General features: G+C 44.8%; 1 protein-coding gene across 1 annotated transcript in view; it reads right to left on the bottom strand.

Annotated features, from left to right (window-relative positions):
- Positions 1-23,091, bottom strand: part of Otoa (otoancorin) — a 91,312-nt gene that overhangs the window by 10,407 nt on the left and 57,814 nt on the right. Inside the window, 8 exon segments of the mRNA XM_042054085.1 lie at positions 5,931-6,086; positions 10,599-10,786; positions 13,069-13,198; positions 16,246-16,339; positions 19,542-19,732; positions 20,684-20,819; positions 21,168-21,241; positions 22,681-22,798. Coding sequence (XP_041910019.1) covers positions 5,931-6,086; positions 10,599-10,786; positions 13,069-13,198; positions 16,246-16,339; positions 19,542-19,732; positions 20,684-20,819; positions 21,168-21,241; positions 22,681-22,798 — 1,087 coding nt within the window.

Genomic DNA, 23,091 nt, shown 5'->3' with positions numbered 1-23,091 from the left:
ATATGCAAATGTTACGTTTTCATATCCTTTTCAAACATATTGATATATCTCGCTGCCATCCACGGGAATTAAAACTGGCGCATGGGGAGAGGGATGCTCTCACTTTTAAGTTGGATCTATTTTTTGGTTCCTTCCAGGCTGCAAATAAATTCATTTTAATATCAGGAATGGAATGTGGCGTTTCCTAAACTAGTTAAAACCAGTTTTAGAGTCAGAGAACCATGGGACTGCAGAACGTTAGTGGAAAGAACTTCAGATCATTGGGTCTCATCCTTTTCGTTCTGCAAACAATAAGATCAACTCAGAGGAAAGGAAGTGACCGTGGTTCTGGTGACCCAGGATGCTGAGGACAATGATAAAAAAGAGAAGGGACAGCAACTGCTGTTTGAATGTGGAATGTCCCTTATAGGTTCACCAGTTTGAACACTTGGTCCCCGGCTGTAGCACTGTTTGGGAAGGATGTAGAACCAATGGGAAGTGGTGCCTTGCTGGAGGAAGTAGGTCACCAGGAAGTGAGACTTGAAGCTTATAGGCTGGCCTGACTTCCTGATCTCTTTCTGCTTCCTAACCACCCATTCAGTGGGACCAGCCGGCCTCCCTCTATTGCAGATATGCCTCCTTTCAGGAAGTCACACCTTGGGAGCAAGCATAAACACATCCTTCCATAAGTAGCCCCTTGCCAGGTGTTTTGTCATAACAGTGAGAAAGGGAACTAATACAATTGTTTTCCTGACCTTTAAATATTATTGTTCGACGTGTTTTATTTTTTTTTAACTCATTTAATCCTCACGACCAGAATCTCCATATTAGCCATGCTCCAGGCAAGGCATGATTTACACCATGCTGTATTTGAAAACTGCCACTCAGAATCGTGGGGTATCACCTACAAACACCTAGTGAGAGAAGAGCCCACGCATTGGTTTTGCCTGCCCAACACCCATCCCTCTTGGCTTGACAATACCACTACTTCCCTTTCTTCAGCTACTGCGTTGGTCTTATCTTTCTGCCGTTACAAATTACTACCAACCTGGTGGTAAAAACAGATGTATTCACTTACAGTTCTGGAGGCTTTAAGTCCTAAAAAGAATCAGTAGGCTGCGTTTCATTCGAGGGCTTTGGAGAGAATGTGTTTCCTCGCTTTTTCTAGCTACTGGTTAGTTCATTCCTTAATTCAAGACCACAAAGTCCATCTTCAAAACCATGAGCCTAGCGCCTCAAAACCCATTTCCCTCTGCTTTCATTGTTGAATCATCTTCTATGGCTGTGGCATCCTGACTCCCTCTTACAAGCTCCTTATGAACACATTGGGCCCACCAGGATAATTTTATATCTCATTGTCTTTTTTAAAAAAATCTTCCTTACGTGTATGGGTGTGTGCTGGAGTATATATACATGCACCATATGTATGCAAGTGCCTGTGGATGCCCCCCCCAGAGGCATTTTCCACATCATAAGGCAGGAAAAACCAATGAATCCCAGTGATCTAGCTGCACTGTGGACATAGATCCAAGGTCAAAAAGCCAACCTTGCAAGCTACTGTCCCCACTGGTTCAAAGCTCAGCACTTACCAAATAGCAATCCACGTCTGCTGACCTCTAGAAGACGAGGGTATCTTAGCATTCATTTACTCAATACATATTTGTTATGCAATGAAACATGCATGTGTAACCATATATTTTTAAAGAAAAGAAATATGTGCTAGCCATCTTTTATGGATACAATTTCTGTACCCAGATTCTAGCCTAAGCCAGTATAAATATCACAGATATTCCCCAGAGAAATGAAATCAAACTCTTAGAATGTTTTCTCCCCATAAGAGCAGCCTCAAAGAGCTGACAATCTGGGCTTTTCTATAAATAATTATACAAAAAGATGAGAGGAGAAGCCCAAGTTCAGGAAGACCAAAACAGCTCTCATTTCAGGGGCAAAGAAAGAGGAGGAAATTGTAGAGAGAGAGTTCTAGAAATCAGCAATTATCTCTTCTTGAGTACTGAGCCCTGATTTCTATATATCAGGATGTCGGGACTGAAACCACACAGCAGGCAAGAGCCAGCAGAAGTGGTAGGCTAAGCAGTTCTTAAAGTTCATGTCAAGGTTGGAAAGAATTTTCTCTCCCGCCAGCCAGAGTGAAGAGAGACCTTGATATTCATGGGTCATAGGCAGGTTTCTTCAAAGAATCGTGTCTCAATGAAGAAGGACAGAAGGAACCATAGACAAAGATTACTTTGTCCCCAATAAAGTTCAAAAGAATGAAACAAAAAGATAAATATTACTTGCAAAAACTTATATAGATTGGAGCAAAGACTGGGTTTTTTCCCTCTTTTTTTACTGATTTTATTGTGCTCTGCATTTTTCTCTGCTCTCCTCCCTGCCTCACCCTCCCCTTCAACCCTCTCCCAAAGTCCCCATGCTCCCAATTTACTCAGGAGATCTTAAGACTGGTATTTTTTTTTAGGAACTACAACTAAGTCAAACTCTTAACAATGAGAATGTTCATATGCCCACAGTCAGTCAAATTAATAAGTGTTATTGTTTCCTTGCCTTTGGCTCAGATCAAGTGAAAAATGACGAGGTTTTCAAACACACCTAGCCCTTAATTAGGAGAAAAATCAGCCCATAGATACAGACTAAAAAGATGGTTCAATGGTGGGAGCACTTGCTGCTCCTCTGGAGGACCAGAGTTCAATTCCCATCACACACATTAGGCAGTTCATAACCCCTGTAACTCCAGCTTCAGGGAACTGATGACCTCTTCTGCCCTCCAACAGTACCTTTCTCTCTCTCTCTCTCTCTCTCTCTCTCTCCTTCTTTCTTTACACACACACACACACACACACACACACTGATGGAGGAGAGTTATCTGTCTATGTTTCTTTCATTGGTTAATTAATAAAGAAAACTGCCTTGGCCCTTTAAGAGACAGAGAGGTAGGTGGAGTAGACAGAACAGAATTGTGGGAACAAGGAAGTAGAGTTGTGGAGACGCTTCAGGCAGTCGCCATAGGAGTCTCCATGCTGCTGCTCTCCGAGATGGACGCAGGTTAAGATCTCTCCTGGTAAGCCACACCTCGTGGTACTACCCAGATTACTAAATATGGGTTAAAGCAAGATATGAGAATTAGCCAATAAGAGGCTGAAACTATGGGCCAGGCAGTGTTTTAAAAGAATACAGTTTCCGTGTAATTATTTCGGGTGTAAAGCTAGCCAGCGGCGGGTGGCGGGACGCAGCCCCGCCGATTCACACTACAGATTGGCGCCCAACGTGGTCACTAAATCCACTTAAAAACCTTGCCCGCTTGGTATCGGAAAGAAAGTACTCTGAGACCATGCCAATGGCTCACTGCTCCCTGCCTGCACCTGGGCAGATGGCGGAATCAGGCTTAGGCGAGCGGGACAGCGTTTGCGGATTCCTGCCGCCATAGAGAGAGAGGTGTTTTCAGTCTGCGCAGTGCTCTGCGCATCTGATTTGGCTGTAACTTGGATTAAAAGAGTTTCTGTGCTGCACGCTCAGTATCAAAATTAAACTGCTGAGTGCAGCTCCAATGTGGACTGCTGTGTACTGAGGCAGTAGCAGCTCTGGCTCTGCTCCGCCACGCTGAATTGTGCTGACCTCAGGCAGGAACTATCGTAATTACCATGATAACAGCGCAGTTAGGTTTGGACTTGGCTGTAAACAGGCGTACCGTATTACCCCTACCTGGCGCAACTTACGTTTTTAAGAAGTGGTTAACCTTTTTAAGAAATGCTCCTGGATAGTAAAAAATTACAGATTCACAATAGAAAAGATTCAGACATAGAAGGCCTTTAAATGGCTCACGTAGGCTTAAAAGAGAGAAAAAGAAAATATAGAGAATAAAGTTAATGCCTTCTAAAAAGGGGTAAAGTCTTTAAAGAGACAGAATAAAGTAAAGTGATAGAGTGAAAATAAGCCACGTAAAAATGGAAAATTCACAGAGAGTCTGGATATGTATTTTATTGTGTTTTCTTTGAAATTTTTGACTGTAAAGGAGCTAAAATACAGAGAGACATTTCATTATATGGGCTGCCAGTCTAGACCAGAATGGACATCTTAACGGTATGACTTCAGGATTTGGATCTAAGAACATGATGCTTTGGAAAAGAGTTTCTTCTTTTGTTTTCACAGAGGACGAGACTCTGTGGATTGCTTCTATCCCAATATGGTATGATAGACCACGCCCTCCTGAAAGGTTGCTGTGAACATCTTCAAAAAATTACTTCACTCAACTGCCAACTGAGAGGAACCTAGCACCACAGGTTTACACCATGAAAGACCTAAATAACAGCGCCCCCCATTCAGCAGGAAGCAGTTTGGAGAGAAAAACTGCGCCAATTTTCCCAAATATTGTTTATAAAATGTTTCTTTACATTTAAAGGGGGATATGATATAGAGATGAATAATTTGCAATGGTATGGATTTTAAGGTCAATTGTTATATGTATATGTATTCTGATCTTGATTAAGCTATTTGATTGTGTAGTTATTCATTTTAAAAACTGTAATGTATAATTAGGAAATATAGGTTGTTAATGGATAATCATTGATAATAGTTAAGCTTGTAGGCATGTTATTAGATTTTCTAGATTGTAGAGATATATTTCAGTTAGATAGACATTCTTCATATCTTTCAAAGACTGCAGAATATGGCATTTAATGTTTTAATAACTTAGGGTTTTTCATGACAATGAGACATGTCTGCTCCTGGCAGCACCAGTCTACTTCGAGAGGAAGATGGGCATCGAAGAGGCTACTTATTGGAGTTTGTTAGCCATTTGGGCAAGAAACTGCTCTGGCTGGACTGTTCCATAAACTGGACACAAAGAACCCGCAAGAGAGAGGACTGCTGAACTTGCCTAAAGGTGAGATGGTCTCTCAGGGTTCCTGATTCGTGAAGGATGTCTGCGAGACGTTCTGCAGGACACAGCAGAAAGTGACTGAACTGTCTTTGGAATTTTTTCTGCTTCATGGAAATGTCTGCTGGATACTGTGGGCCTGAAGCCCGAGGATGGATGCCCCAACGGTACAGGGAACTTTGGTGACTGTCCAGGCAGCGAGTTGTCTCGTCATTTCTTAGAGTTTTATAGTACTTATTTCTTGTTTACTTAGGTAGCATTGTATCCTTCTGGAGTCTTTGATGGAGTTGAAGAATAAATAGATAGTATCGGATTTCCTTAGTTATTATAAAAGATAAAATAGATTAAATATTGTAACTGTAATACTTGCTTGATAACTGTTTTGTTATATGTAATTTTGCTATGTTAAAATTGAAGCCTTTCTTTTTTGTTTAAACAGAAAAAGGGGAAATGATGGAGGAGAGTTATCTATGTTTCTTTCATTGGTTAATTAATAAAGAAAACTGCCTTGGCCCTTTAAGAGACAGAGAGTTAGGTAGGTGGAGTAGACAGAACAGAATTGTGGGAACAAGGAAGTAGAGTTGTGGAGACGCTTCAGGCAGTCACCATAGGAGTCTCCATGCTGCTGCTCTCCGAGATGGACGCAGGTTAAGATCTCTCCTGGTAAGCCACACCTCGTGGTACTACCCAGATTACTAAATATGGGTTAAAGCAAGATATGAGAATTAGCCAATAAGAGGCTGAAACTATGGGCCAGGCAGTGTTTTAAAAGAATACAGTTTCCGTGTAATTATTTCGGGTGTAAAGCTAGCCAGCGGCGGGTGGCGGGACGCAGCCCCGCCGATTCACACTACAACACACACACACACACACACAATTTTAACAATAAAAATAAATCTCTTTTTAGAAACAGACCAAGAAATGACAATAATGATGGAAGTGTTAGCAAGGACGTGAAAGAAATTATTATACACACGATAGATCCATTCAGGAATATAAAGTCGAACAGAATCAATAAAGGGGATGAGACTCTTTTAAAGATCCAGGAACATCCACCCACCTGTCCCGGGGTCCATTCCGACTGCTGACCGAGGGATGTCACAGTGTCTATAGAGCGGAGGTCCAGCTGCTCCAACTCACTCTCGTTGAGAGCCATAGCAATGTGTCCCAGGGAGACAACGTGGTGGTGCTTCCAGTGTGAGGGCACGTCCCAGACCTGTAGGCAGGAGAAACACGGACCAGGCCAGATGTTAGTGACAACACCTGCTATGGTCTATACTTAATGCCCTCCCCAAATCCATCGCTGAGACCTAATCCTGAATGTGATGGGAGTAGAAAATGGCTCAAGCCTCAGAAATAGAATTCCTGCCCCTTATAAAAGAGATCTGGAGAGCTCCCTGCCCAGTTCTACTTTATTAGGGCAAGATGCTGTAGGAAATGATTACCTAAGAGAAATTCACCCTCACTAGACATTGAATCTATCAGTGCCTTGATCATGGACTTCTTAGCAACCAGAACTGTAAGTAATAAATTCTGTTGTTTATAAATTAACCAATATAAGGTATTTTTTATATTTCAACCTCCCATAATCTGTACAAATATAAGATATTTTATAGAAGCCCAAAGAAAAAATGTATTTGAAACATAGAGTGAATCACACACACACACACACAGCTTTTTGTACCAATTCATGCCAAAAAGCCTTGCAGAAGTTGATAGTCTTTCACCAGGGAGTTTTACTTCTAAAAATTTAGCCCAAGAAAATCATGAGACCAGGGTGCAAAGCTATATGTTTAAACATGTACAAAGGCTTAAATAGGGTTTGAATATGAAGCATCCTCCCAAAAGCCCATGGGTTGAGGGCTTGGTTTCCAGCTGGTGGTGCTCCGAAGAGGTGGTTGGACCATAGTGGCATCAACCTCATTGAGAGATTAATCCATTAATGAGTTCATAGCCAAATGAACTACTATGATGTGAAAACTATGAGACGAAGAAAGTCTGGTGGGCACAAACCTTTGAAGGATAGTGGAGAGCCTCTGTCTGTCTGTCTGTCTATCTGTCTGTCTGTCTGTCTGTCTGTCTATCGTCTGTCTGTCATCACTCCCATCCCCTGGCTGCCATGAGTGAGCACCTATGCTTCATCATGCCCTCTCTACTATGATGTTCTGGTATATTTTGATCTCAAACCAAGAGCCAGCTGACCATGGACTGAAGCCTCTGAAACCATGGGCCCAAATGAGACTTTGCTCATGCTAAGCTATCTTGACTTGGGTACTCTGTCACAGAAACGGAAAGCTGGTTGGCATGAAGCATTTATAAAAATTCAAAGAACCCAAAACTAAATGACTAGCTAAATAAAGACCAGTCACAAAACACTGATGTATATTTATCTTTCTGATACGGAAAAACACATTGCTTGCAGGAAACAAGTTTCTGAATAATGAGTGTGCTATCTATCATTTTTGTAGCAGATACATGAGAACCAAGTTATCTTGTATCTGCATGTTCTGAGAGCTGCAGACACAACAACCCATACATTAAAAAAATATTCTTTTAAACATTCCATCTAGGTCTGTAGCTGGAGCTCAGTGGTAGAGTGCTTGCCTCGCTTGTACAAGGGCCCTTGTTGCTAGACCCAGCACCACCAAAGACACTGCAAATGGACTGAACGTTTCTCCCGATGTAATAGACTGCTTAGGGCTCACCTAATGATAACTACCTAAATGGAATTTACATTGTACTGTGTAGGGTGTGCTCTTCGCAAATATCACACCTTTTTATGTAGGGACTTGAGCATTCGTGGATTTTAGTACCTGTGGAGGTCCTGTAATCAGCTTTCCATAGGTACTAAGGACATCCACATGTAGTACACAAAAGAAATCTATATATTTTCCATTCATATATGTAAATCTATGTCACTTCAAATCTGACGCTAAACTATCAATGATGCCTGGTAAAACATTATCACCAGTTTTTTTCTTTATTATTTTCTGACTTTTCCTGTGTATCAGATAATAATTTTTAATCCCTGGTTATTCCACTGCCACTGATGTAATAAGCCAATCAAACCAAATTAATAAATTCAGGCTTAATGATCAGAGCAAAGCACTCCTGGGTGACCCTCAGGAGGGCGAGAAAGGTATCATACAGCAAATATACCTATGAGGTCTTAAGTAGCCTATAGCAATGATCTTGAGAAGCCCAAGGAGAGACTGACTTTAGGCAGGCTTTCTCAGTGGTGGAGTTTGAAGAGGGCAGTTCAAGGGGAGGGGCCACTGCTGGTGCCACTGAGGGTGGGGTTTTTGGAGAGGGGCAGCTCCAGGGGAGATGCTGCTCAATGTGCTGAGAGCTGGCTCTAGAATGGGGTTCCCCCAAACTGGAGAGTCTAAACATCTGTGTGTCCATGTGTTTATATGTGTGCAGACATACGTGAGTGAGCAGGTGCATATGTATGCAAGGGCAGAAGAAGGCCAGAGGTCAACCTTGATGTCTTTCTTCAGTGGCCATCCATCTTAAATGGTATGTAAGTTAGGCATTTTACAGGGTCTCTCACCCTTGCTTGAAAGTTCACCCGTAAGTTGGCTGGTCCTTGACCCTCAGGGATCCTCCTGCCTCCACTCCCTAGCTCCAGAACTACAAAGCATGATACATGCCTGACTGTTTGCCATCGATCCTGGGAATGGAACTCAGACACTCATGCTTGCATAGGAAGCTATTGCAACAGGACCCTCTCTCTTCCAGCCATAGTTTCTGACCTTTCTTTATAAGCTCAGGTTACCTGCATAAAAACCAGAAATATGTAAGAGCCAGCTATGATAAGCTAAATATGAACAGATCACCCTGCAGGAGTAGGACTCAGCCATCTATAAGTTTAATGGAGGCCTGAGTTCAGTAGTTTATCCTGAAGTCAATACTTGGTTGCAGGAAGAATCACAAGCTGAGATTACCTGAGCACCACCCAAGAACAGACCATCCAAAGGAAATGCCTAAAGTTCCAACCACTGTAGATAGGATCACCTGCCAGAACACACTCTCCAGGACACCCAAGACAAATGGTCAGGCAATCAGGGGTCCTGAACTTCAGAAACCCCTCACCTCCACCTTTACTACTATAAAAACCCAACTCTAACTGAGCTCGGGGCTCTCCATTTATTCCAGTACGTTGAACACGTGGAGAGACTGAGTTTGCAAGCTTGCATAAGATAAAGGCTCTTTTGCTTTTACATATGGGACTGGATCTCCTTGTTGGCTTTGGGGGACTTCGTGGATTTGGACATAACAAAATATAAATATAATTTTAACCATTTCTTTATCCCATGAGGGCAATGGGTTATTCTACGATCCCAACAGCTGTAATGTTCTTGGAACTTTTGAGTGTGTATGTGTGGTGCATGTGGGGGTGTTCCCAAATATGGGGGTACTGTAGGACCCAAGGCAGTGCTGCATAGAGACCAACCAGAAAGTAGACCTGAGTCTCAGTAGTTTACCCTAAGGTAATACCCAGTTCCAAGAAAGACCAGAAACTGAGACCACCCAAGCACCACCTGGGAACAGACCATCCAAAGGAAATTACTAACATTCCAACTATTGAAGATAAGGTCACGGGATGTCCCTTAGCACAGCACACACCTATCCCCTTTTCACCAGGGTACCCCTAGACAGATGTCAGCCAATCAGGGGTCCTGAACCTTAGAAATCCCTCACCCCAAACTCTGTTATTATAAAAAAAAAAACACCCCAACTGTGCTGGGGCTCTCCAATCACACCAATACGATGAACACATGGATACAAGTTCGAACTTGAATAAGAATAAAGGCTCTTTGCTTTTAAATATGGGACTCAGACTCCTTGCTGTTCTTTAGGGGACTCTGAGGATCTGGGCATAACAGGTACTTGTATGCGGTGGATGAATATGAGTGTGTGTGTGTGTGTGTGTGTGTGTGTGTGTGTGTGTGTGTGCCTGTGGAGATCAGGGGTTGGCATCAGGTGTCTCTCTCCACTGATAGAGCGAGGCAGTCTCTCACTTGAACCCGAGCTCACTGGTGTGGCTTCTTGAGCTAAACAGCTTGCTCCAGGCATCCCCATCTCTGTTTCCCAGTGGCTGGGATGACACTGGACCCTCGTACCACCAGTTTTTCAAGGGAAGTGCTTTACCCACTAAGCCGTCTCCCCAGCCCCTCAAAGGGATGTGTGTGGGTTTTTTTTTTTGTTGTTGTTGTTGTTTTTCTGGGTTTCCCTATGTAGACTTGGCTGTCCAGGAACTTGCTATGTAGACCAGGCGGACCTCCAACTCACAAAGACCTGCCTGTCTCTGCCTCCCAGTGCTGGGATTAAAGACAACATTTTAAAATGACAATGACAAACTCCTTCCAATCCTCCCCCCCCCCTTTTCCCGCTCTGGGATGAATCTGCTGCAGGCACCTTTTGGGGTTCTCCACTAGGAGGATACAAAGGCAGCGTTCTTGCAAGCAGTTTAGTTCAGAATATGCACAGACTTGATTGTCTGAGACACAGATCATCTGTGTTCTGCAGCTGCCCTAGCACAAAGGCACTAACAGTTTGCCCATTTCTCAAATGAGGAAATTATGGCCACGCCACTGAGAAGAGGCAACGAAACTTCAACAAAATGACATAGGTGCAGGGCTTCAAGTGTTCATAAGTGGAAAGAACGGGGCTGCATACAAGTGCTTGCTTGGTTTTCTATTGTTCCTCCCTGAGGCGGGCTTACCTGGATTGCCTTCTCCTTCAGGGCCATTAGCTGAGGCCTGCTGAAACCCTTCACGGCACCTAGCAGTTCCACATTCCTGATAAAAGTGTCCCCCTCCATGCAAAGAAGGGCCTCAGGGTCCCAGCAGGCATTGGCTTCAGCCAACTTGAAGATGTCATCAGAAGAGGGAGCCACAACTCCATGGCAACCTGAGGAACGTGTGCAATGTGGGGAAGTAACAAAAGAAATAGAATTGTGGGAAATGTTAGTTCTTTTTTAAACAGTAATCTTCACTAGCTGGATTCATTCACAGGAAGCAGGGTGGTGTAAAGGCTGACAGAAGGGAACCAAGGACTCGCGCCTCTGGATTTCATAGTAATGACGTGGTTAGACCCATCCTCCAAGAGGCTTCACTGTATTGCAGCTGAGCAGGTGGTATATGCCTGTAATCTCAGCGCCAGGAGAGCAGAGTCAAAAGCATCCGTGGAGCTTACCAACTCCCTAGTCTTGCCAAATCTGTGAGCTCCAGAGTCATTGAGAGAGACAGCCTTGTAGACACTCTTCCCTGGTGAGATCCAAACAAATATCTACCCTTTCTTATAGGGTTCCAACACAAAGTAGTTTGCAATTCCAGCCAAGTCCAGCTTGGGAAAGCAAAGAGTTCATTGAGTTTACAGAGTTTGAGAAAGGGGTCTCTTCCCAAAACATGGGTGGCCATGAAGAAACCATGCAACAGTGAAGTCTCACTCTGAATAAACAAGTCAGTAATAACTGCCAACCATCACTGTCTGTGACAATTAGGCTGGCCTGGCCTGTCACCTGGGCACCCTGTCCCTTTAAGAGACTGTAGAAGGAGCAGCGGAGGGCCGCTTCCCGCCACGGGCTAGCTTTACCCGAAATAATTACACAGAAACTGTATTCATTTAAACACTGTCTGGCCCATTAGTTTCAGCCTCTCATTGGCTAATTCTCACATCTTGCTTAACCCATTTTTATTAATGTGTGTAGCACCATGAGGTGGTAGCTTACCGGGAAGATCCTAACCTGTGTCTGTCTCAGAGAGGAGAGTCATGGCGACTGCCTGGGGCGTCTGCCTGACTCTGCTTTCTTTCTCCCACAATTCTGTTCTGTCTACTCCACCTACCTAATTTTCTGTCCTATCAAAGGGCCAAGGCAGTTTCTTTATTAACCAATGAAAGTAACACATAGACAAATGACCCTCCTCCATCAAGACACAAGCTCTGCCCACTCCCAATCCCCCCCTCGTCTCCATTTTCTCTCTCTCTCTCTCCCTCTCTCTCTCTCTCTCTCTCTCTCTCCCTCCCTCCCTCCCTTCCTTCTCTCTCCCTCCCCCATACCCCTTACCCTCCCAATACCCACTAAATAGACTCTCCATACCCAAGCTCTCTCCCACCTATGGGACCTGCCAGGGTCACCTCTGCTGTAAATCCTAATGCTATCCCCCATCACTATTACTGCCAGTTCTGATTAACTCTGATGCCCTTATGCCATGTCTGAGTCTGTATTTAACAAGTACTCAGTACAGATTATAAAAATGATGACACTCCTGGTAATCCTAGTGCTCAGGAGGCTGAGGCAGGAGAATTAAAAATTCAAGCCCAGCCTGGTCTCAAAAGCAGGAAGCAGAGGAAGAATTTTCCGATAATTTCCTACCATGCCAAGCCCTCTGGAGCCTGGAAGGTTTAAACTATTTCTCCCTCACAATGACCCACACAGTTCAGAATTCATATTACCCAACTTGAGAGGGTAAAACCTGAGGCACAGCTCTGCATGGTGGCTCTCACCTGCCATCCCAGCACTAGGGAGGCTGATGTAGGAGGAACAGGAATTTGAGGCTGCCTGGACCACACAGTGAGCTGCTAGCCACTGAGCTACAGAAAGAAACCCTGTCTGAGACACCGAGAGTCGGAAGAGCTTAGGGAAAGTCACACGGCCAGTAAGTCACAGACTCAGAACCCAAACAAACCTTACCAACCTGTACCATTTAGCTGCTAAGCTATGCTGATCCATTAAGATACGCCAAATTGAGGCTGTGGAGATGGCTCAGCAGTTAAGAGCACTGTCTCCTTCAGAGGATGTGGGCTCAATTCCCAGCACCCACATGGCAACTTATAACCGTCTGTGACCCCAGTTCCAAGGGATCTAGCATCCTCTTCTGTTCACTGAAGGTACTATACAAGCATGCATGCAGGCAAAATTCCCCATACATATGAAATAAAAATAAATAAATCTTTGTAAAAAAAAAAAAAAAAAAAAAAACAAAAAGCCAAACCTAATGAAAGGCCTGTCCCATGTTGACTTGTCAAACCTTCATGCCCGGCCCCTGATTTCAGATACAAGCCTGTCTTTCTTTGGCCTGTGGGTTTTGCCATTTTACCGCTGTACAAGTATTTCATCCAAGTGCCTGAGAAGGAGACACTGTTATGCCACAGGAAACAATGCCACCATAGATGCAGGGTTAAACACTCACCAAAGGTGAGGTCAGCGCTGGGGCTGTCATTACTGCTGCTCTGAACAGACTCAAAGACAGCCCAGAGGAATTCTTTGGGGGGCAACATCCCAACCATCTTGGAAGCTGTTTGTTGTAGGATATCAGGAAACTGTAGTTAAAAGAAAAAAAACACAGGAGATGCATTTAAGTCAGAGTTTAAATGGTAACACTACTTAATGCCTCAAGATGTTTTTTTTCCTTTAGAATATCTTGTTGTATAAATTTAATCCTTTACCCAACTAATATTATCTCTAATGGGGAATCCTACCAAAATGATACTTGACTTCCACAGCAACACAATAAACACTACATAACAGGCATCCATTACTTTCCACCCATCAGACTGCCAAAAATAAAATGATAATAATTAATGCTGAGCTAGATGTAGAAGGCTGTGCGTGTGAGATTTTTCCAGAACTGTTGAATGATGTGCCACCACCAAGCAATCTGATAATATCCACAAAGGCCTAAGTTTGCATGCACCTTTGCTTCAATACTATTTTAATCTTTAGCTTTCTATTTATTATTTTTTTAATGGGGGGGCAAGAAGATTGGGGGCTGACGAGAAAGCCCAGTGATTAAGAGGACTTTCAGCTCTTGTTGAAGACCCAGGTTCTATCCCCAGCACCCACATTATGGCTCACAATTATCTGCAAAAACTCCAGTTCCAGGGGACCCGGCACTCTCTTCTGACCTCCTGAGGCACAAGGCCTGCCAGTGGTGCATATACCTACACTCAGAGAAAACACTCATACACATAAAATAAAAATAGACAGAGGAGGGTTATATGTAAATTTAACTAAAGGTTAACAATGAGAGAGCTTTGGTGACCCTGGAGAAGCTTTGGTGGTGGTGCATCATTCAACAGTTCTCTTAATGGAAATAAATCACTTTGTTGAGACTGCATCAGGCTCTCTTACAAGGCCCTGCCTCACTGTTGCTCAGCCCCCAAAGAGAAAGCACCTTGCTGAGGCACCTCCCCTTTCAGAATAGTCACAGGGCACACCTGCGGCCCTCAACCCTGGACAGATGGAAGAAATGCCTATGAATTATGCAGACAATCAGGCCTGAACTCCATAGATGCTGAGTCAGACAGTCCAGCACAGTGACCACTGTAGCCTCCTCTGGGCTCTATCTGTTTATCTCTCTCTCCCTCCCTCACTGCTCCCCCATCACAGGGTCCCCAGTACAGCTCAAGCTGATCTGAAGTGTGAGATATCCTGCCTCTACCTCCAGAGTGCTGGGATTACAACCCTGAGCCACCAAGCCAGATCTCTCCAGTGCATTCAAATGTGCCCTAAGGTTCTGCAACGTTCACACACTGCAAAATCAGTCACGCTTCAGTCAAGATTGGACTACATGTACAGTAACGTTCCCACAAGAGTGAGGCAATGCTATTGGTAAGCCATTACATGCAAGCACAGCCAAGGGCCAACAAGATGGCTCATTGAGTAAGGGCATTTGCTGCCAAAGCTGAGGACTGAATTCCATCTCTGGGCTCTACATGGTGGAAGAATTGATTCCTCTATTCTCTGACCTCCACATACACACACACACACACACACACACACACACACACACACACACACACACACGCACAAGAAAAAAGAAAGGAAGGAAAGAAGGAACAGAGGATGGTTTTGTTTCTTTGTTTGCTTGTTCTTTGTTTGTTTTTGGAATGATAGCCAAGTCCTGCTGGATAAACATTTTCAGTCAAGGGGCCACATAACAACAGTGGGCCCAAGAGATGATGCCATTTGTTGCTATCAGTTTGTGTGACGTGTTCTATTCTACAGTGTTCGCTCAGTGAGAAGATCACCCAAGGATGCATGTCTCCTATGCTTCCCCAACCCTCATAACTGTATTAGTATTTGTATTATATTATATTTGTGTGTTTTTACTTTTTAAACACGTATTTATTTACTTATTTACTTGGGGGATGCCTTGCCATGGCACATGTGTGGAGGGCAGAAGACAACTTTGGGCAGTCAGGTTCTCTCCTTCTACCATGTAGGTCTCCAGGTTCAGCTCAGGTCTTTAGGCTTGGCAGCAAGTGCCTTTCGCCAATGGCCCCTGTAGTTACGATTTTTTTAATGCAAAGTGAATAGCCAAATGCTTCATATTTCTTATTATCTAGCTTTAAGAGGGATGTGTATGCACACATGGGTGGGATTTCTGAAAGGAAGCAGAGGAATCTGGGGATGGAGACTGGCGCTAATGGGGGTGGGGGGCTGGCTTTTAATCCAAGAGCCTCTGGGACATTTGGGATCTGTTTAACCAGAAGTATGTATATCTTGTCTTATTTTTAAAAGCATAGAGAATGATCCAGCAAAGCACCCACATGCCCACACTGCCTGCAGCTTCAGAAATAAAACATCACAGACATAACTGACAGGCTCATTCCTCACACTCCCACCTTGCTCCTTCCTAGATGGAACAGCGATCCCGAATTTGGCATAGACCATCCTTGTGTACGCTGCTAAACCATTCTTGCTTTGAACATGCTCAAAATTAATTTAGCTAATATTTATTCATGTGCTGCGTATCCTACCACCATAATCACTTGCGGCGTAGGGATTTTTATAACTCCATGTTGCTTCTGAGGTTTTAGCATGTTGATAGAAGGCTTTGACAACCCCGCAAGTGATTTTTTTTTAAAGATCAGATCTGCATATAACACTTGTATATCTAGTGCTTTTGATTATATGTTTGGACACCAAAAAGATGGTTTTTCTATGACTGGACAGAGGGTAGCTGACAGGTTCATGCTTGTATTGCACGCTGCTTTCTTACATTGTATCTGAAGCCCATACCATAAAGAGTGTCATTGTTTTATGATATGTATGTATGTTCATGCAACCATGCCCCTCTGGGTATCTGACCTAGAATGGATATGTGTATAAGGTGCTCACAGACTGCAATGTGTGGCATTGGCTGTCCTGACTACATCTGTGTGAGGAAGGTCTGGGGTTCATCTAGCTCAAAACTCAGCTACTTTCCTAGAGTCTTGGCCAGTTTGTGATGAAGCCAGAAACCTCTGAGCTCTCTGAGACACGGTAGACGTTTGGAGAACCACAGAGCCTGATAGGTTCTAACCAGCCACACTTTCTCTCCCTTTCAGATTCCCTCAGCCTTCTCCATACACTGCAGTGATACCTTTGTGGCCATCGTGCGCAATTCATCTCCTGAGAAAAATGCTAGGAAAGGCGCCACGTCCTTCATCGTCTCTGCTGCCCAATTCTGAGGCGGTCTAGGAAGAGACACAAGAAGCAGAGTGAAGGGCATGCCATGGGGGTATGCATGCCCTTGCATCCCATTGGCCTTCAAACCTGGAGAGGCTATCGGTTCAGTCTTCTCACATTCCTGAGCAACAAACAAACAAAAGTAGGCATTTGGCAAGACTGGCCAACCAGAATCATCCCTGGGACTTTAACTGGAACTACCACGAGGCTCTTTCTGGCTCAAAATCTATTTTACCAAGTGTCATCCCACTAGATGGATGGTAAGTTCCTGAAGGTAGGAACGACACCTGTTTTAAGAGCCACGAGCATCTCCAGTCAGTCCCCTAGGAGGAAGCTGCTGCATGCTTGGCACACGTGTGTCAGGCTCTGTCCCGGGGCCTCCACTCATGTCTGCCTCCATTCCACAGATGCCAACACTAAAACTGCTTACCCTGTCGATAACAGCAAGACGCCTGTGACAAATGACTACTGTCAAACTTTGTTCCCAGTGTTCAGTAACCGAGACAGGAGACTATGAGCTTGAGGCCATCCCGGGCTACACAGTGAGTTAGTTCCAGGCCAATGTGGACTGCAGAACAAGCTTCTGTCTCAACAACAACAACAACAAAATTGAAAACAAAAGAAATACATCGTGCTAGAGAGAGGAGTCCGCCGTGAAGAGCACTTTCTGCACTTGAGAGGGACCAGAGTTTGGGTCCCAGCACCCACATCAGGCTGTTCACAGTCACCTCTAACTCCAGCTCCAAGGGATCCAATGCCCTCTTCTGGAATCCATGGGCACCTGCACACATGCACATGCAAACATACATGTATGCCCATGAGCACATACACACACATAAAAATAAATCTTTTTATAAGCTGACATCTCAGCACTGATTGACAGCAAGGTCCTACAGAAATGTCTGGTCCACAACAGGAAATTCTACATAGGAAAGGAGAGTTCTTCTTGGCTGCAGGGAGCTCCCATTTCCCTGGATCCAGGCTTCTTCATCTTTATAATCATCAATATCAATGTCTTTTTGAATTTTGATTTCATTCATTTATTTATGGAGGGGTTGTGCCATAGCAGGCATGCGGGGGTCAGAGGACAAACTGAAGGAATCAATTCTCTCCTTCCACCAAATTATTCAGGAAATTGAATTCAGATCTTCAGTCTTAGCAACAAAACAACTTTACTCCACAAGCCACCTCCCCAGCCCATCATCAGTATCTTAACAGCAACAACAGAAAATTATGTAGAGAAACAGAACTTCTCACTCACTGATGGCAAGAGTACAAGATGGGGCAGCCTCCATGAAAGGCATTTTGATGGCTTCTTGAAAATCAAACACATCCTCAGCTAATGACTCAGCCACTGCACACTTCTACATTTACACAAGAGATCTGAAAACTTATGTCCCTAAAATATCTGCATACAAACGTTTATAGCAGCCTTAATTATAATGGCCAAAACTTGAGAGACATGGAGATGCCCTCCAGCTGGTGAATGGACAAACCAGCCCAGATACCTCCAGACAGTGGGGTATTATTCGGTGCTAATGAAATGAACTATCAAGCCAAGAAAGGACAGGAAACTTGAATGTATATTATTAGGTGAAAGAAGTCTATTTGAAAAGGTTAAATACTGAACGCTCCCACTACACGACCATCAGAGAATACAAAGCTATCAGTGGTGAGCAGAGACATGGGGATGAGGGACTGACTAGGCAGAGAAGAGGCCTGTAGAAAAGAAAAATGCTAAACATTTTTTTTGGTATTTTATCATCTTTACATTTGGGGGAAGAAAGGCCATGGCACATGTGTGAGGTCATAAAACAGCTTATAGGAGTCCATTATCTCTCTCCACCGTGTGGGTTTCATTCAGGTCGTCTGACTTGACTACAAATGCCTTTCCCCACTGAGCCAGTCACCAGCCTCAGTGTGATAGTGTGTGTGTGTGTGTGTGTGTGTGTGTGCGCGTGCGTGCGTGCGTGTGTGTGTGTGTGCGTGCGTGTGTGTGTGTGTGTGTGTGTGTGTATGTGTGTGTGTGTTTCAAGACAGGGCTTCTCTGTGTAGTCCTTGGTGTCCTGGAACTCATTCTTTTATATCAGGTTGGCCTTGAATTCGAACTCAGAGATCTGCCTGCCTCTGCCTCCCGAGTGCTGGGATTCAAGGTGTGCACCACCACTGCCTGGCTCAGTATGATATTTTAATGAGGAATATGGCATCACACATTTGCCCAAACCTAATGGATGTATACCAAGAATAAGTCCTCGTGTAAACTCTGGGCCTTGGGTGTTAATGTCAACAATGATACTAATTTGATTAGAATAAATGCATAGTTCATGGATTAGGATAAATACACAGTTCTGGTAGGGAATAATATAATACAGAAGCTATATTTAAGAAGTTGGTAGGCAGAGGAATCTCTACCTCCTCTCAATTTATCTATGAACCAAAAACTACTCTTGCCAGGTAGGGTGGTATTTACCTACAATCCTGGCACTCAAGAGGTAGACACAGGCGGATCACAATTCAAGAATAGCCTGGACTCCATAACTCAAGGCCATCTGGAACTATGTAGAAAAAAGTCTGTCTCAAAATAACAAGGACTGGGGATGTAGCCTAGTGATGGGGCACTTGCCTAACTTGAACAAGGTACTGGATTCTATCTTCAGCATTTAGAAAGAAATTCCATAATGTAATTAGTGATGTCTTACATTTAAAGTATCATATCTTGTGATTATGTGTGCATGTGTGAGTGTACCTGTGTATACATGTACACATGGGTATGAAGTCCAAAGAACAAACTTAGGTGTTAGTCCTCAGGAACTGTCCACCTCTTGTCTTTATGAGACAGGGTCTCTCAATGGCCTGCAGTTCAACAAGTAAACTCGGTAGCGTGGCCAGTGAGCCCCATTTCTCCAGTGCTGGAATTAAAGGTACATGTCACATCAAGCTGGTTTTGGTTTTGATTTTGGTTCTGAGACAGGGTCTCCCTGGAAAGCTTTGGAATCTGTCCTGAAACTCTCTCTGTAAGACAAGCTGGCCTCAAACTCACAGAGGTCTGCCTGCCTTTGCCTCCCAAGGGCTGAGATTAAAGGCTCATGCCAACACCGCCCAGCCTGCAGAGACTTCTTGTCCTTGCCTGGTGGTCTCTGTGGAAGCAACCGAGCCAGGCCACTATCATCCATCCTGCCACACCCCCGCAGCACAGCAGGCCCCTCTTACCCCCACTGCTCCAGAAGCCTGGACTTCACCGCAGCCCCCTGCTCAGAGCTGAGAGCTGTGCAGCCCCCGAGGCCGTACAGAGCAGTGGCCCAGGCTCTGGGTGAGATCCCTCTCTCAATAAAGGCGGCTGGCAGATGGCACAGGAGGTTTCCCACAATGTCCACAGTGTGCTCATCAGCAATGACACCGTCCTGAAACAACAAGGGCAAAAGATGGGAGATCCGGCTGGAGTCAGGCTGACACTCTCCATCCTCAAAACCCATTACTCTGTCTGGATCAGAATCACCTACCTTGCCACAAACCACCAAAGATGGTACTGAACCTGATGCCCTCACCCAGGGAAGCAGGCCTCCGGTGCCTGGGAACGGCAAGCTTAGCACACGCTTGGCACTCAGTAAATGGAGACTGTTGCCGTTGTAACTGCTCTAGGGATACTGTGTATTTGATAACCAAGATCAGGACACACCCCTCAGTAGAGCACTGGCCCAGAATGCACGAGGCTCTGGACTCCAGCATTAGCAACATAAGTAGGCATCTTGGTATGGCATAGGAAGCAGCACCTGAGCCTCCAGAGCTCTTTCTCGAAATGGCAAACATAGCATGTGCATGTGTTGACTGCGGGAAGGGGACTGTGGGAAGTGTTACAGACCTAGTCCACTCCATCATCATAGGACCTGTAGGTGACAAGCATTTGTGCTCTGTACAGATAGCAAAACTTCCTGGTTCCCAAGTACCGTGCCTGGGGCCCTGACACGCAGCAGTGTGCTGCCCCTTTGTGCCCGCAAGCGCTGCAGGATGCTGTGCATTTGCACCCACATTACACATGAGGATGCTGAGGTGGAGGGAGAGGCGGGTTGGCTAAAATCACGGAACCAGTTGCTGGCAAGGTTTAAAAAGAACCTAGTCCTCCACTGTAGCTGTCCAGCATTATCTCTCTGAGATGTAAGTTTCCAGTACCAACGGTCAAGATTACTCCAGACGGTAATTTCAAGGCCTGCTCTCTGAGACTCACAAGTCAGACTCCTAGCCATCACTGCAGGCTCAAGATACCACCGAGTCCCTTCCATGGCTCCCTGAGATGGCCACAGATACACCAAAGGATCAGAACAGCAGGGAAAGTGTCTCCCAGGATCTTCTCTTACCAGACACTGTTCCACCTTCCTGATGACCAAACTCCTTTTATGGGAATCTAAAACCAAGGTGTCCAAGTGTCTCTTCCCCAGGCTGATCAGAAAATGTACACAGCGAGAGGTGGGAATGGAAGCCAGGAAGCGGGACCTACAGAAAGACCAGAGGACGGTGTCTGCTCTGCACTGTCCCTGAGACCAGAGGCAACAACAGCACCAGGCACCACCCCAGGGATGTCGTGTAAGCTTGAGCACTCCAACAGACGCGCCTTGTGTCTGAGAGCAAGTCTCCTACCTATCATGCTCCAATTTAGAGACCCTGTGGAGCACTGTCTACTCAGAGCCCAGAAGTAACCCGAGACTTGCAGGTCCTGAGATGTCTGACGCGTTCTTCACCTTGTCTCTGGCTCCTTAACAGAACCCAGAGGGAAAGAATGGCAAACTTTGGGAAGCCCCTCGTCGGGTGACTGAGTCAGAAAGGGGCTCGGTGCTCACTTACGGGAGGGTAGTCAAGAGGAACGGTGGCAAGGAGGACCTTGAGACTTCCCAGTATTTCCATGCCAAACAATTGACCTACAAGGTAAGCGTGGGGAACTCAGCCAAAGAATAATAAAATCAAACACAGCTAATGCCTCACAAATGTCCATTTATGTAACAGAGTGTCTCTCCTTTAACCACTAATAGCTGAGGAAACTGAGGCAATAATAAGATGAATGTATTCATTCATGTATGAGAACAACTTCATTTATGATTACAAAAGAGTGCCATTGCATCTTAACATTCTTCAACTGTTGTGGGAATTCATGCAGCCAATAACCTTTTGGGTACCAGCCCATGAGGGCATGGTCTGAGGTGCTACGTGTAGACTGATAAATGCAGACAAAACACATGACCACTTTCTTTCTTTTTTTTTTTTTTTTTTTGAGACAGGGTTTCCCTGTAGTTTCTAGATCCTGTCCTGGAACTAGCTCTTGTAGACCAGGCTGGCCTCGAACTCAGAGATCTGCCTGCCTCTGCCTCCCGAGTGCTGGGATTAAAGGCGTGCGCCACCACCACCTGGCACATGACCACTTTCTTGGGTGGTGGTAGGAGCTCTCTTCATAGTTTCCACGGCCCACAGAGCACCACGGCTCTCTACCCTTATTGTGAGTTTTTCCTCCAGATAAATACTTGTTATCCTTCATTCTGGGCTATCATGGACCTCGTTAATTATGACTACATTTTGGCATCCAAAGTTGGGCTCGGACGCACAACCCTGAGATTAAGACTCCCATTCAACAGGTAGTCAAACATCTGGCATGTGACTAGAACAGGATATCATGTGACTATTTTTACTTTTCACTATATTTATTCATTCACGTGTGTGAGCGAGTGTGCCACAGCATGCATTTAGAGGACAGAAGACAACTTTCAGAAGTCAGTTCTCCCCTTCTGCCATGTGTGTCCCAGGGATTTGAACTCAGGTGTCCAAGCTTAACAGCAAGCACCTTTACCTGCTAAGCCATCTTCCCAGCCCTTATGCAACTGTTTTGATTTAATGATAAATATTTGTATAGTAACATACAAATACTTGTATACAGAGAGAGAGGAAACTGGTATGAATTCATGTGTTTTTATGTCACATGTATTATAAGGTACACAGGGGTCTTTGTGCTCACAGATAACTAAGGGAAACTAAAGGAAACAGCCAGGCAGTGGTGGTGCAGGCCTTTAATCCCAGCACTCAGGAGGCAGAAGCAGGTGGATCTCTGTGAGCTCAAGGCCAGCCTGGTCTACAGGGCTAATTTCAAGACAGCCAGAGGTACACAGAAAAATCTGTTTAAAAAAAATTAAAAAAAAAAAAACTAAGGGAACCTGCAATGAGATCTGTTAACTTCCAGACAACTGGAAAGGGACATGTCAATAGTACATCTGTATGATTCTGGTATAAATACCTTTAGATAGGCACAGTCAATCTAGGCCCGACCCTGGCATCAGGAGGGAGCCAGAAGCAGGAAAACACCCCCGGGTACCTGATCTGGTGAAAGCAGGGAGAAGTTGTTCTCGAAATACTGGAAGTGGGCCAGGAAGACATGGGCACTCATAGCATCGATGTGTGAACACTGCACGCCTTTCACCAGCTGCCCAGAGCTGCGAAACAAAGCAAGGACCGCTGAGAAGGGGTACGGAGGGGAGAAGGAAGGAGCCAAAGGAGGCACGCTCCACCCAACACGGACTGAGCACTAAATCGCACTAAACCATAACTTCTAACGTCCCTACAGGCTCTGAATTTCAGTATTTAGTCCCCAAAGTGTTATTTTGGAAGACTCTAGAAACAGGAAGTAGGACAGAGGCAGAGGAAGTAGGTCACTAAGGGCAGGTCTTTGGCTATATGATTACTTCTCGTCTCCCTCTTTGTTCCCTGGCCCACCATGATGTGAACA

This window comes from Arvicola amphibius, chromosome 1, assembly GCF_903992535.2.
Source record: "Arvicola amphibius chromosome 1, mArvAmp1.2, whole genome shotgun sequence".
Lineage (NCBI taxonomy): Eukaryota > Metazoa > Chordata > Mammalia > Rodentia > Cricetidae > Arvicola > Arvicola amphibius.
Note: the sequence above shows the minus strand (reverse complement) of the source record. Positions and strands in the feature narration are given on the sequence as shown.